The 12,831-nt window shown below is 66.2% G+C and overlaps 4 protein-coding genes across 4 annotated transcripts; all 4 read left to right on the top strand.

Annotated features, from left to right (window-relative positions):
• On the top strand, positions 1-926 carry EMIHUDRAFT_460265 (hypothetical protein). Its single transcript, XM_005756666.1, has 3 exons — positions 1-70; positions 151-311; positions 380-926. Exons 1-3 carry the CDS (start codon positions 40-42, stop codon positions 863-865), a joined length of 678 nt encoding a protein of 225 aa, XP_005756723.1. The 5' UTR covers positions 1-39; the 3' UTR covers positions 866-926.
• Positions 927-1,028: 102 nt separating this feature from the next.
• EMIHUDRAFT_446673 (hypothetical protein) lies at positions 1,029-2,629 on the top strand. Its single transcript, XM_005756665.1, is given in 4 exon segments — positions 1,029-1,550; positions 1,618-1,835; positions 1,847-2,351; positions 2,367-2,629. 3 exon segments carry the CDS (start codon positions 1,046-1,048, stop codon positions 2,234-2,236), a joined length of 1,113 nt encoding a protein of 370 aa, XP_005756722.1. The 5' UTR covers positions 1,029-1,045; the 3' UTR covers positions 2,237-2,351; positions 2,367-2,629.
• Positions 2,630-3,298: 669 nt separating this feature from the next.
• ACPT4 (amino acid/polyamine transporter) lies at positions 3,299-5,687 on the top strand. The gene has a single exon (XM_005756664.1). It carries the CDS (start codon positions 3,346-3,348, stop codon positions 4,687-4,689), a length of 1,344 nt encoding a protein of 447 aa, XP_005756721.1. The 5' UTR covers positions 3,299-3,345; the 3' UTR covers positions 4,690-5,687.
• A 5,762-nt stretch (positions 5,688-11,449) lies between these two features.
• On the top strand, positions 11,450-12,271 carry EMIHUDRAFT_121655 (hypothetical protein; the record flags this gene model as incomplete). Its single annotated transcript, XM_005756663.1, has 1 exon — positions 11,450-12,271. One exon carries the CDS (start codon positions 11,450-11,452, stop codon positions 12,269-12,271), a length of 822 nt encoding a protein of 273 aa, XP_005756720.1.
• Between the last annotated feature and the right edge of the window lie 560 nt (positions 12,272-12,831).

The raw sequence follows: 12,831 nt of genomic DNA, 5'->3' as shown, positions 1-12,831 counted from the left end.
CCGCAGTGGACCGAGAAGTGGTCGGACGTGTACCACGGGATGGACCACATGCAGTGGTACTCGGTCTACGGCGCCGATCGCCCGCGCGCTCTTCCCCCGGCCGAGCCCGCCCACCGCGTGTGAGGCGGTGTGTGTTGCGCTCGAGGATAGGCAACCACGACTACGAGGCGCCCGACTGGCGGTGCGGCTGCCTCTCGGACCCGAAGCAGTGCCACCAGGTGCAGAAGCACGGCGCGAGGCACCGCAACACGTCGTGGTACATGCCCTCCACCTACTACCACGCGCGGCCCCTCCCGGGCGTCAACATTGAGGCGCGCGGCCGCCGCCAGACGTCGGCTCCCCTTTGCACCCCCGGCTCCACGCCCCTTCCCCCCGCTAGGTTGTGGCGCTCGACATGAACGCGGCCGACGCGTCCAAGTCGTGTCCCTGGCTCGTCCAGTCCGAGGGGTGCTCGCCGGCGCAGTGCCTCCGCACCCTCGCCGAGCGGGAGGTCGCCTCGGCGCGGATGCTCCGCGAGCGGGTGGCCGCCAACCGCGGCGGGAACTTGCTCGTCGTGTCGCACTACCCGACCGACTTCCTCCTCGGCCGGCGGCCGGGCGGCATCGACACGATCGGGCTCCTCCGCTCGCACGAGACGCGCATCTCCTACTTCGGAGGCCACCGGCACGCGACCGCTGCGCACGAGTCGGGCTACGCCGGCACGGCGTCGATCGCGCCCAACCGCAATTGGCTGACGGGCGGCGGCGGCGGGTGGGCGTGCGACGGGCAGCAGGGCTTCCTCGTGGGCGAGATCATGGCGGACGGGCGCGCCGTCAATGTGGAGACGGTGCTGATTGACGACGCGAGGTGCTGCACCGACCCGTGAAGCGTGATCTGGCCGTTCGCTCTTTTTGCTCGACCGATCAGCTGGTGCCCATGCTCACCTCAGACAGAACGCTTGCTCGAGACGCGTGACTGTCCCAGGAAAAGAATTTTACACCGCAGAAAAAAAGGCGGTGAGGTGCGCTGCGGCCACCCTGCGCCCCTATAGGAATCCTGCGTGTATATGCCTCCCAAGGACAACGTCGAGTGCCCCGCCTCGCTCCTGGCCTCACAAGCCGCTCTCGAGGAGCAGCATGTCCGGCGCGTCTACGACGCGATTGCGTGGCAGTGGCACGGCACTCGGTACAAGGCCTGGCCACGCGTCGTCGAGTTTGTGCGCAGCCTGCCGCACGGCTCGCTCGTCGCCGACCTGGGGTGCGGGAACGGCAAGCTCGCGCCTGCCTGCGCCGAGAGCGGCCTCGCCGCCGTTGGCTGCGACTTTTCGAGCGAGCTCGTCCGAATCGCGGCGAGAGAGATGCGGATGGAGGCGCTGGTGGCAGACTGCCTGGCGCTCCCGTATCGCGACGCGAGCTTCGACGCCGCGCTGTCGATCGCCGTGCTGCACCACATCTCCTCGGTGGAGCGGCGGCGTGCGCTGGTCTCCGAGACGATGCGAGTGCTCCGGGCAGGCGGCGTGGCGCTCTTTTACGCGTGGGCGCTCGAGCAGCAGGAGGGCGTGTCCAACCACGGCGCGGGAGGCTCCGGCGGCCTCCGACGCACGAAGCGTCCTCGACGCGTCCACGAGCTCGCGCCTAGGCTTCGCCGCGCGAGACGTCCTCGTGCCCTTCCACCAGCGAGACAGTACGCCGCGCCGGTCGGCCGAGCTCGAGGCGGCCGCGGGAGGCGTGCACGTGCCGGACAAGCGCGCGACGGTCTTCCAGCGATACTGCCACGTGTACTCGCAGGGCGAGCCGCCCACCCGCACCTCGGCAGCGCGGTCGCACCCCTCGCCCGCGACGCTCTCGGCGCTCTCGGCGCAGCACACTCCTCGGCACCTCCTCGCGGCGCCACTCTCGCACGCCCCGGACCTGTCCCCTCGCGCCGCCTCCACTCCCGCACGCCCCGGCCCTGTCCCGGACCTGTCCTCTCGCGCCGCCTGACGCCTCAGGCGAGCTCTCCGAGCTCATCGCCTCCGTGCCGGGCGCCAGCCTCGAGGAGGAGTACCACGACACGGGCAACTGGTGCGCGCTGGTCCGCAAGGAGGGGTGAGGGGCGGTGGCGGGGCGAGCTGCGGCGGTGGCGGCGGCGAGGCGTGCGGCGCGCTGCCCCCGACGGCGCCCGAGCCAGAGCTCTGGCGGGCGCCAAGTGTCGCCGATCGGCCGCCACCCACTCGCTCCCGGCGACGCTCTCGGCTCGCTCGCGGGTGGACGTGTGAGCACGCAGGAGGGAGAGTGGGCTGCCGCGGCTGTGGCGGCGGCTCGCCTGCAGCCGCGGGCTCAGCCCGCTGGCCCCTCGCCTGCTCGGCCGGCGGACTGGTCACCATCGGACTGGTCACCATCGGACTGGCCGGCGGGCTGCGCGTTTGTCCGACAGTGCACTGCCAGTTGGTCACGAGGTGTTGTTTGTTCCACACCCGTGCTCGAGCCGCTGTCGTGCCCGAGGAGAAGGCGGGCGCTCGCGTGTGGTCTCGGCCGCGGGCGGCGGCGGCGAGCGGCTCGTGGCGGGCCGCCTGCTGAGGGCGCCACAGGGCATGGGGCGCCTTGGCAGCGCGAGTGTCTCTCGCGTCTCAGAGCTCTCCGGCTAAGGAAAAAGAAATCCGTTTCGACACGATGATGAAGAGGACTCTCACGAAACGAGAAATTCGGTGGCGTCGTCACATGATACGTGCTCCCACCTCACAGTCGCCCCCCCGGCACTCAACTCTCAAGCGCTCGCTTGCAGCACACATGGTCGTCGGGGGTACGCGCGCGGCATGGCTCAAGCAAGCGTCCAAGTTAAGGCGGGGCGATCAGTGTGGCGCGAACAGCTTCAGCTTTTCTCGCCCGCTCTGCTGAGGGCGAGGCGCCGAGCTTCGGTTCCAACGCTGCAGCACTCTCCCTCTATTCACAGCAGAGAGGCGACGCGTCCTCACGCGCGTCCTGCTCCTCCTCGTCCCCACCTGCTCTGCTTCAACGTGCTGCCATGGAGCCAGCGCGCCTCGCGCCATGATTCAATCGCCGGCGGGCGCGATCAGTCAGCGCGGCCGCTCTCGGCTCTGGCCTCTGGAAATGACGTGTGAGTGTTAGATTTGTTTGGCCTCTGGCGGCGCGCGAGTCGACGCGGCTTGTCAGTCGACGCCCGACTTAATAATAGAGCGTTGTGAGCACAGGGAGAGCGCCCCCTCGAGGATTTTTGAGAGAGTTGTGAGCACCGAGAGCGCCGCGCTCACATAAACGCTCAACCCCGGGCCGCGCTCACCGTGCAATTTTTCGTTCTGCCCATGCAAGTCTCTCTTTGGAGGGGACAGCACACCTTGGCCGCGGTCAGCGAGGTGGAGGCTGGCGGATGGCCACCAGCGATGCCTACGTCCGTGGCACAGCCGTTGCGTCGGTCACCGTCGGCGGCGGTGGCGCGCCGGAGCCGCAGCACAACCTGCCCGCCATATCGCGAGGGCCAAGTGACCTTGGCGCTGTGAGCGGTGCAGCAAAGAACGGCCTCATCCCGCTCAATGTGGAGGCGAGCGACGCGGGCGTGGCCCGGCACGACAAGGCGTCGTCGTCGCCGCGCGCTGCCGCCTCCGGCACGCCGCTACGGCGCGCGCCGACCTGGGCCATCACTGCCAACAGCCTCGCCTTCATGTGCGTGCCGCGTGCGATCCCGGCCTGCTTTGCGCAGACCGGGTGGACGGTGGGGATGCTGGCGCTGGTGTACTCGTCGGTGGTGACGTACGACACGGGCCTCGTGCTGGGCGAGGTTTGCCGCCTCCGCCCAAAGATCGGCAGCTACCCGGGCCTCTGCGGCGAGGCGCTCGCGGCCTGCGCGGCGCGGCGAGGCTGGTCTCCGCAGGCGTGGCGCGACGCGGGCGCCGGCTGCTGCCTGGTGCTGCAGTTCGCGACCTACTACCTGACCACGGTTGCGGAGCTCATCTACTTTGAGCAGTTCTTCGGCCAGCTCTTCGACCAGTCTCGGCTCTGCCAGTGGCAGTGGCTGCTGGTCGCCGCCGCCGTCTCGCTGCCGGTGCTGCAGCTGCCGACGTACCACGAGACGCGGTGGGCGGCGGCGCTGCTCGGCCTGCTGCCGCTCGCGATCAACGTCGCCGTCATGTTCTACGAGGTGCTCCTCGTGCGGCCGTGGCGGTGCCAGCCAGGGCCGCGCTACGACGGTCTGCTCGGGGTTGCAGACGGGGGCGGCGCTCTCTCGGGCGGAGGAGAGGAGGCGCTCTCCAACGCAACCTCGCCGCAGGGCCGCGACCTGAACGACGTCTTCCTCGGCCTGTCCGCCTTCGCGTACGCCTTTGGCGGCCACGGCTTCTACCCCGAGGAGATCCGCGAGATGTCGACCCCGTCCGCGTGGCCGAGTGTGATGAACTGGACGTACGGCGTCGCCATCCCGCTCTACTGGGCGTGCGGCATCGTGGGCTACTACGCGTACGGCGACTTCTCCTGGTCCAACATCAACCTCAACTTCCCGCGCAACGCCGCAAACACCGCCTCCATCGGCGTGCAGGTCGTGCAGGAGGTCTACTTCATCCTGGTCGGCAACCTGGCGAGATCTAGCCGAGATCTAGCCGAGCTACAGCCGAGATGCAGCGGGGGAGTACCTGGTCGGCAACCTGGCGACGAGGCCGCCCGACACAGAGACGCGACGTCTCGGGCCCTCCGCGAGCCTTGTCGGCTCCTTGATCATTAGTTGCCCGCCAGGTGATGATGCTCGACATCGAGATGCGACTCGGCATCGACCCGACCGTCTGCTGCAGCGCGCCGCCAGACCCGCCGCCGAGGCACGAGTCGAGGCCGACCCCGCCGACACAGCCGCCCACGCCGCACTCGCCTGCGACGCACACGCCGACGGCGCGGCTGCGTTCGATCGCCTCCGAGGACGAGCCGTCCGCGGGGAGGAGCGCGCCCTGGCCAGAGGCGGCCGCGGACGGGAGGGCGCACACCGGCGCCGAGGAGGAGATCTCCTCTCGCGAGATCTCGTCTCGCGCCGCCCGGTCCGCCCCGCTGCCCGTCGCGCGCGAGGAGGAGGACGCCGCCGCCGCCGCCGCGCGCCGAGGGTGGCCGCGGCCCCCGCCGTGGCTGCTGCGGCTGCTCGTGCGCTCGCTCTTCCTCGGCTCGCAGGTCTTTGTCGCGCAGCTGCTGCTCTCGGGGGAGGGGGACCGGCTGATCGCGGTGCAGTCGCTGATCGGCGCCATCGGGATGACGGCCTTCACCTACTTCCTGCCGTACGTGCTGCTCATCGCGCTGGCGCCCGTCCCCCTCGGCGCGGGGCGGCTCGCCTGGATGACGCTCAACATCGCCGCCGGGCTGATCGTGATGTTTGCCGGCCTCGCCTCCTCGGTCGAGGAGCTGTACTCCTCCTCCTCGGGCTTCTTCGACGGCGAGTGCAGGCTCGAGTACACGTACTCGCCCGAGTCGCCCGACGACCCGTGCTTCCTCTCGGGGCTGCCTCATGAGGCGGGGAGATGACGCCGCCGGCGCGGAGCAATGTGATGCGCTGAGCTCGGGCGTTTTTTGTGACGGCAGTGACCTTTCCGCAGTCTGAACTCTGCGCCGATGGAGTTACCGTGACGCATCTGTGAGCTGTGATCGTTATATGTGTCGAGGGAACACACACTGAGGCAGACGAGAAGAGGAGAGAGAGAGGACAAGAGATTTCGCACGTTTGTCTTACCGGCCATTTTTTGCATTTCAAAAACCGCTCTGAACTGATCGGAGGGCTACGAAGTCTTCCACAGTTCTCAAGGGGTGATGCTCTGATAACCCTCCGCGGATCTTCGACAAAGGTCGGATATTTCTTTTTTCAAAGTGCAAGGTGTGAATAAGAGGTTTATGATAGGGCTACTACGACGAACTATGCGGCAATCGACTGGGCGCCTGGCGCCCGACCACCCCCGCGCAAAGACCTCGTGGAGTAGCCCTCCCCGTAACCGACTTGGCCGGACTTGTCCAGGCCGCTGTCGCCGCGCAGATCGGCGCGAGCAGTCGCTCGAGGGGCTCTACTGGCTGGCGGTGCTCAAGGGGAAGGCGTACACGCTGGCCGAGGACACGGTCGTCAACACCGACACCATCCCCGCGGGCTATCTCGTGGTCAAGGCGCAGTGGCTCAGGCTCGAGCAACGCGAGTGCGAGGGCAAGCTTCGCTCCTACACGCTGCTCGAGGCCGAGACGCTCATCATCGTGAATCACATGGTGCGGCTGGCGGGCTTGCGCTTCTCGCCCGGCCCGGGCGGCCCTGCGGACCGCCAGCTGAGGAGCGCGCGCGAGAAGCTCTATTATATTGGCCTACAGACGCATTACTCGCTCGAGGCGTGCTGCAGTGAAGACCAGTCTTATTGAACTTGTTTGGAGGCGTCGATTTGTGCAAAAATGTGTGTTAGAGAGCGCTAGATGGCAAAATTTTCTTCGCCTCCGGCGGGGCCGCTCGCCGCGGGGCTAGAGAGTGACTTTTGTCGATGTCGGCTAGAAGTGCTGCACGTTTTTCAGAATTTCACCCCAAGAGCTTCATTCAGGCTGTGTTGTGCTTCCCGTGGCACTTCCCAGGATTAGTGTCTTCTCTGTGTGCTTTTTTAGTAAGAGTAACTTACGGTAGTAAGAGCCGTACCCCTTGCGGGGGAACACACCCTCTCGGGGACGGGCGGCCGGGTGGGGCTGCGGCTGGAGCTAGCATGGCTCGATAGAGCCGAGACCCCGTGTTGAGGCGGCGCTCCTGTGGGCGGCTGTTGAATCAGCAGGTTCGACCTCATCTCTGCATCTCTCCAGTATTCTCATCCCAGTCGTGTGGATGGACGTCCGTACGTCTCTTTGTGTTCCTCTCCCCGTCCGCCACAGCCGGAGACGCTCAGTCGCTGGCGGCCGCAGTTTTTTTGATTTTGTGAGCTGCACAAGAAGTCGTGCGTCGCCGTGCGCAGGGCTCCTCTGTGCTTTCTTCTACTCCCCTACTATCATATCATTCCCGACTTCCCGTCCTGCTACGCTACCAGAGAAAAGCTGAAACGCGAAGACGTGGAGACTGCAGAACGCGTTCGACACACACACTATAGGGCTCCCCACGCACCGTCGGGTGCGTGGGCGGTAAAGAGGAGCCGCGCGGCGCGCGTGGCCCTTTTGGTGACTGACAAAAGTTATACGATCAGAACAGACGCTAGTAAACACTTCGGCGACCGTGGGCGCGCCGATACGCCCGAAAGAGTTGTAGCGATATACCGCAATCGCAATAGCCGTCCCAAATAGCAAACATATCCGCGCTCTCGGCGCGTATAGCCGCGTGCCGCGTAATCACGTAAAAGCAATCGAGTTGCTTTTACGTGACGTAATATCCCCCGGAGTTGTGGAGTGTGTGTGAATGCGCGACCCGCGCATTCGATCATGGAGAGGCTGCCCCTCAGGCTGGGCGTCACACTACACTATAGTGTACACGGAACGCGTTAATACGTCAAAACGGGATATAGGAGACATATGTTAATCATACTTGCCATACCCATTCCCGTTGCCCCCGGGGGGCCCCGGCTGTCGTCGGACTCGCCCGTGCGTTGAAGCGCGCGCGCGGCTCGCTCGAACCTGGAGGTGGTGAAGCTGGTCAGTCGGGGTCATCGCTTTGGGTGCGGACCGTCGGCGAGCAGATGCTGCAAGTCGCGAAAGCCCTCCTCGTCGACGTCGCAGATGAAGAACTCGCCGCGGCGCAGCCGGAAGAGCTTGTCGCGATTCCGGCATATCTTGGCGTATATGCAAACCTCGAGGAAGAAAATGTCATCGTTGGCGTACGACTGCCAGCCGCAGCCTCGCGGCTTGTAGCCACCGCACTTGCCGAGGGGCCGAGCTCCCGCGGTGTCGAGCTCGCTTGGAGCCGTCGAAAAGACGATCCTCGGCGAGCGCTGGCCTGGAAGCCTGCCCAGCGCCGCGCAGATCTGCCACTCTAAATTTCGGCAGCTGTTGTAGCCTGCGCCAGTGCCTATAGCCGAGATATAGCCGAGCGCTCACGCACCGCCTCCTCCCGTTCCTCCTCTTAACAAAGCGCCGAGATGCCGTGCACATTGGTTCCAAACAACATCTGAGGGGGCGCGAGGGAGGTAAGAGGGGGTGAAGGTGGCAGGGTCCCCTGTCGCTAGTCGCTTTAGCGTGGATAGGGGCCAGATCTTGGAATTAAGGTTGCCTACTACTTCTACCGGCGAAAGGCGTCTGCTCACCAAAATATTGCGGTTCACCTCGTGGCACAGCCACGCCGCGTTGAGCCGCCGGCGGCGGTTGCTCATGGTGGTCGCATCGTCGCCATCGGCCGCGTTGCCAGTCGTGGCGTTGCCCCGCGCCAGCCGCCGCCTCCGTCCCTGCAGGCCTCGGCAGTAGCCGTCGATGCTGCTGTCAAAGCCAAGGACAGCCGGCGCATCCCCGTCCCACTCCTGCCAGCCCATGAAGCCTTCGTACCAATTGTTGTCGCAGCTGGTGCCCATTAGCACGTTGTCAAAGTAAGAGCGGCCTCCGTCGTTGCGGCCCCAGCACGGCTCGCCGCCGTGCAGCTGCATCCACCCCTCGCGGTTCCACATCTGCCGAAAGATGCCGTCCCGATCGCGGAAGAGGGCGTCACACCGGGCTGGGCTCAGCCTGGTGGGAGGTGGCGGTGCGGGCGGCGGCGGATGAGGAGGCGACGCCGGCGGTGGAGACGGCGGTGGAGACGGCGGTGGAGATGGCGGCAGTGGCGGGCTCGAGGGCTGCGGTGGAGCGGGCGGCGGCGATGATGGCGGTGGCAGCGGTGGGTCGGGAGGGGGTGCTGATCGCCAGAATACGTACGCGTCGTACCAAGCCTGCGCCGGCGATCGGTGCGGGCGCCTGACGACCTGTGGTGCGTCCTCACCGCTAAAGGGCATCGACATCAGGAGGAGCCCGGGCGCGAGCCCAACTGTGCATAGGGCAGCAGCGTGTCTGCACAGCTGCAGTGGTGATGGAGCTTCGCCCACTCTCGCACGCTCCACAGCGCGACGCTGCACGCGGGGAGAGGGTCTCGTCCGGCCTCGGGCTCGGCGCGGCCTCTCGCGCTTCTCGCGCCGGGTAGTCCGGCCGCCTTCGTCAGCGCCGTCCTCCGCACCGGCGCCGGAACCGGTGGCGAGGCGTGCATACCGCCGCGAACCCTTCGGTGTCGCATGGCACGCGGTGATGTCAGCGGTCTCTGAATCCGCGGCGCATTCAGCCGCACCGCCCTGCTCTGCATCGGCGGTCGACGTATGAAGAGGATCTACCGAGTTGTGCTCTTCGAGCGCAGTTCGTGCTGGGACAAGCATTACTGGTGAAGGATAGTAGTGTGGCAGCGTGGTCGGAGGGCGCCCGGGTCGCCCCGGAGCGGCCCCGCGCGGGGAGGTTGGGAACTAGGTCCGCGGCGGGCGCTCCTGCACAAGTCCACGCAAGGGAAGAAAAAAAGATGATTTAATTTTTTCCTGTGCGCGGCGAGTTTCCCACAGACTGCCCCCAGGCGGTCGCACACGATTCACACGACAGAAAAGGCGCGGGCGACGTTCCTCAGAAGCCGTCGCCCCACCAGAAGCAGACAAACAAAAAAACTCTCAGAAGCAGCAACAACACAAAACCAGAGAGAGAGAGTAGTCTCATCAAAACCAGGCCCCAAATGATGTGTGAGTGTAGAGTTGTTTGGTATTGCTAAAACTCTCTCTCGCTCAGCAGTCATATGAGATATGACTCCCACTCCGGCGCCCGCCCCGCCCCACCCCAACATCCCCACCCCGCCCCGCCCCACCCAAACAAATATACCTACACCCTGACCCGAGCGAGTAATTTTGCCCCGCGCCCCCGCCCCGCCCCGACCGCCCGCCCCGACCCACCTTGCTCCTCCCCGCCCGCCCGGGCCCCCTCCACCGGACAACCCCCTAAGCCGAACTCGCCCCCCCCCCGCCCCTTCTCACGAACGGCGCGGTGTTGCACCGGTTTGGACGCTACTCTAACGCCAAACCAAAAAGAACAAATAAATTCTTGCATTTTTGCTAAGGGAGCAAGCAAGCCCACTCAACCCCAAGTACTCACCGTTTTACAGTGGTGTTTTTGTCGCATCGGCTGCAGCCTCTGCTGGGGCGGAACGCGCGGGGTTTTCGGCGCGATGCCCTCGGCGAGTACACGCTACAGCACCGCCGCAAACTCTCCTGCGCGCGCGTGACGTGTGGGACGCGTACCTGCGCTCAAACGTCGCGATTTGGCAATAGGCGCTCGAGCCGGCGCACAGCGGATAGGTGCGCCGCGCAGGGGGGGTCGGAGGGGTGCGAGAGGGGGCGTGGGTCGGGAACGCACCGGCTGGCTCCGGGAGCGGCCGTCACGTCGAGGAGTGGGGCTGTCGGCGGCTCGAGCGCCGAGGCAAGCCGCTCTGGTGCGCCGCCGACAGCCCCTCTTCCGAGCCGGCGCGTGGAGGCGAGCCGCGGCCGGTGTCGCTGGTGCGGGGGCGGCGCAGCGTTTATCCCCCCCCGCCCCCCCGCCCGCCCGCCCGCCCGCCCGCCCGCCCTCAGGCCTTGGCGCACCCCGCGCAGACGGCGCTCCGGGACAGACGGAGCAGCGACCGCGCTCAGCGGTCGCTGCTCCGCCCCTCCGTCGCGCGCGCCGCGCGCGCGCTGCGCCGCTGCCGCCGCGCCCCCCTCGCCGTCTGTTTCCCGCCGTATGGTGTGCGGTGCGCGCACCGGGCACGCGCAGCGCACACGGCAGCTCTCGTGCTCTCGAGCACGGCAGCCTCCCCACCCCCCTACCAACCCCGTCGCGCCGCCGCCGCCGCCGCCGCCCCCGCCGCCGCCCCCGTTGTACCGTCGCTTACTTATTTTAAGACCAAGTAAACAGCAATAGATCCGGGTGTAGTGCCGGATCAGTTCCCTGGAGCCAGGGGGCGGACCGATTTGCACCAAGGGGACCAATTGCTAAACACCCGGGCGGGGGGGGGAGGGGGTACAGGGGGCCGCCCCACAGACCCGTTGCCACGCGCACCAGGTGAGAGGTCCCGCATGCCAAACGCGCACGTTCGGCACAGCAGATACAGCTCACACTGGCGGGAGCATGCAAGGGTATACACTTAACACCTACCCGACAGTACAATCCATGCCAGAACATTCATGGAGGACCGATTCTCGGCAAGTTTGGCAGGGCGGGCAGCTGTGAAGGATCGATTGCTGTACAACGAGGGACCGATTCCGTGAGGGCTGGGTACCGATTAGGCCGGTTGAGGGCCGGATCTATTGCTGTTTACTTGGTCTTAAAATAAGTACCCGACGGTAGCGTTTGGGAGTGCGACTGGCGACGGCAAAAATGCAAGCCCCGCCCCTGGCCACTGTAAAAAGAACGCGACGCACGCAGCGCCGGTGTTTGGCCGGTGTGTGTGGGCAGGCCCAGTGGGCACCATATTACAAGAGGCCGGCCCGCCCGCCCGAGCGTGCGCCGACCAGCTTCGAGAACTGAGCACGCGCGCGTGTGCTATGCCGCCCTTCACCTCCAGCACGGAGGCGGTCGAGAGAACGGGCGGCTCCTCGAGCTGGGCGGTCCCAGAGGCCATCACCCTAGCTAAAGACTTCGCCGCCGCCTTCATCGCCTCTGCAGCTTTGTCCATCCCTGTCACCATCATCGACAAGGCCGTCGTCGAGAATGCCACCGGCGCAAACACGCTCGGCGCGTCTATGAGGACTGCGCTGGTCAAACTCCTAACGACACCGCACAAGTTTCTGACGTCGCGCGAGTACTTTGTCGTTCACGGCGTGTACACCGCCACCTACCTAGCGGCGAACTGGACCGACAGCGTCTGCGAAGCCTCTAGCAGGAGTAATAAGATCCCCAAGCTCGCCAGCACCACCCTCGTCAACCTCGGTGCGGCGGCCAGCAAGGACCGCATCTTTGGCATATGGTTCTCGGGCAAGCCGCCGGCTCCGTTCCCGCTCGTGTCGTGGAGCCTCTTTTTCGTGCGCGACCTCGGGACGATGGCGACGGCCTTCTCCCTTCCGCCGGCGATCTCCCAGTCCATGGTTGAGAGGGACTACTCGCCGTCCACTGCCAAGTACGTCTCGCAGATCGCGCCCGTGATGGCCATCCAGTGGCTGACGGTGCCGCTGCACCTGATCGCGTACGACCTCTACGTGCACAAGCTGGGCTCGGGCCGCACGGCTTCGGACCGGCTGGCGTTCCTGCGCCAAAAGTACACGGAGACGGTCGGCGCGCGCTCGATGCGCATCTTCCCCGCCTTTGGCCTCGGCGGGCTGGGCAACACCTGGCTGAGGAACGCCCTCCTCGGCAAGCCGCAGGAGTAGCCGCCGCGAGCCGCGGCGACGCCCCTCTCCCACGACCTCCTGCCCGCGGCCAGCCAGGGCGGTACCGCCCAGCTGTTTCCACGCACGCTCGTGCCTGCAGACGAGAGCCAGCCCCTCGCCGGCTGCGCTTCGCCGGCTGCGCTTCGCCTCGCCAGCGGTGCCACGACGACTTCACCGCCAGCCAGCCGACCGCAGGCCGTCTGCGACAATAAGGAGCTTGCGGCTGGGCCCGCGTCGCCCTGCAAGGGCGGCGGCCTCTCATCTACCATAATCCCAATCCGGCGGCGCGGCTCGCCCAAAACAGTAAATACGCCTGACTCGCCTCGCCCAGGGAATCGAGCCACCAAATGGTTATCGGTTGAAAGTTGCGCTTTTCTGCCACTCGCACTCCCTCTGAGGTTATCCGCGGTATCAAGTTGCGCTTTTTTTCTGCACTCACCACCTCGACGGCGTTTCCCATCCCTTTTGGTTCTGCGGGCATCCGGTGCAGAGTCCTGGCTACATCCCCGGCGCACTGATAGCTACGGCTGTGCCGCGCAACGTGGCGCTGCCTCCTTCGC

Source organism: Emiliania huxleyi (assembly GCF_000372725.1).
Source record: "Emiliania huxleyi CCMP1516 unplaced genomic scaffold EMIHUscaffold_957, whole genome shotgun sequence".
Taxonomy (NCBI): Eukaryota; Haptophyta; order Isochrysidales; family Noelaerhabdaceae; genus Emiliania; species Emiliania huxleyi.
Note: the sequence above shows the minus strand (reverse complement) of the source record. Positions and strands in the feature narration are given on the sequence as shown.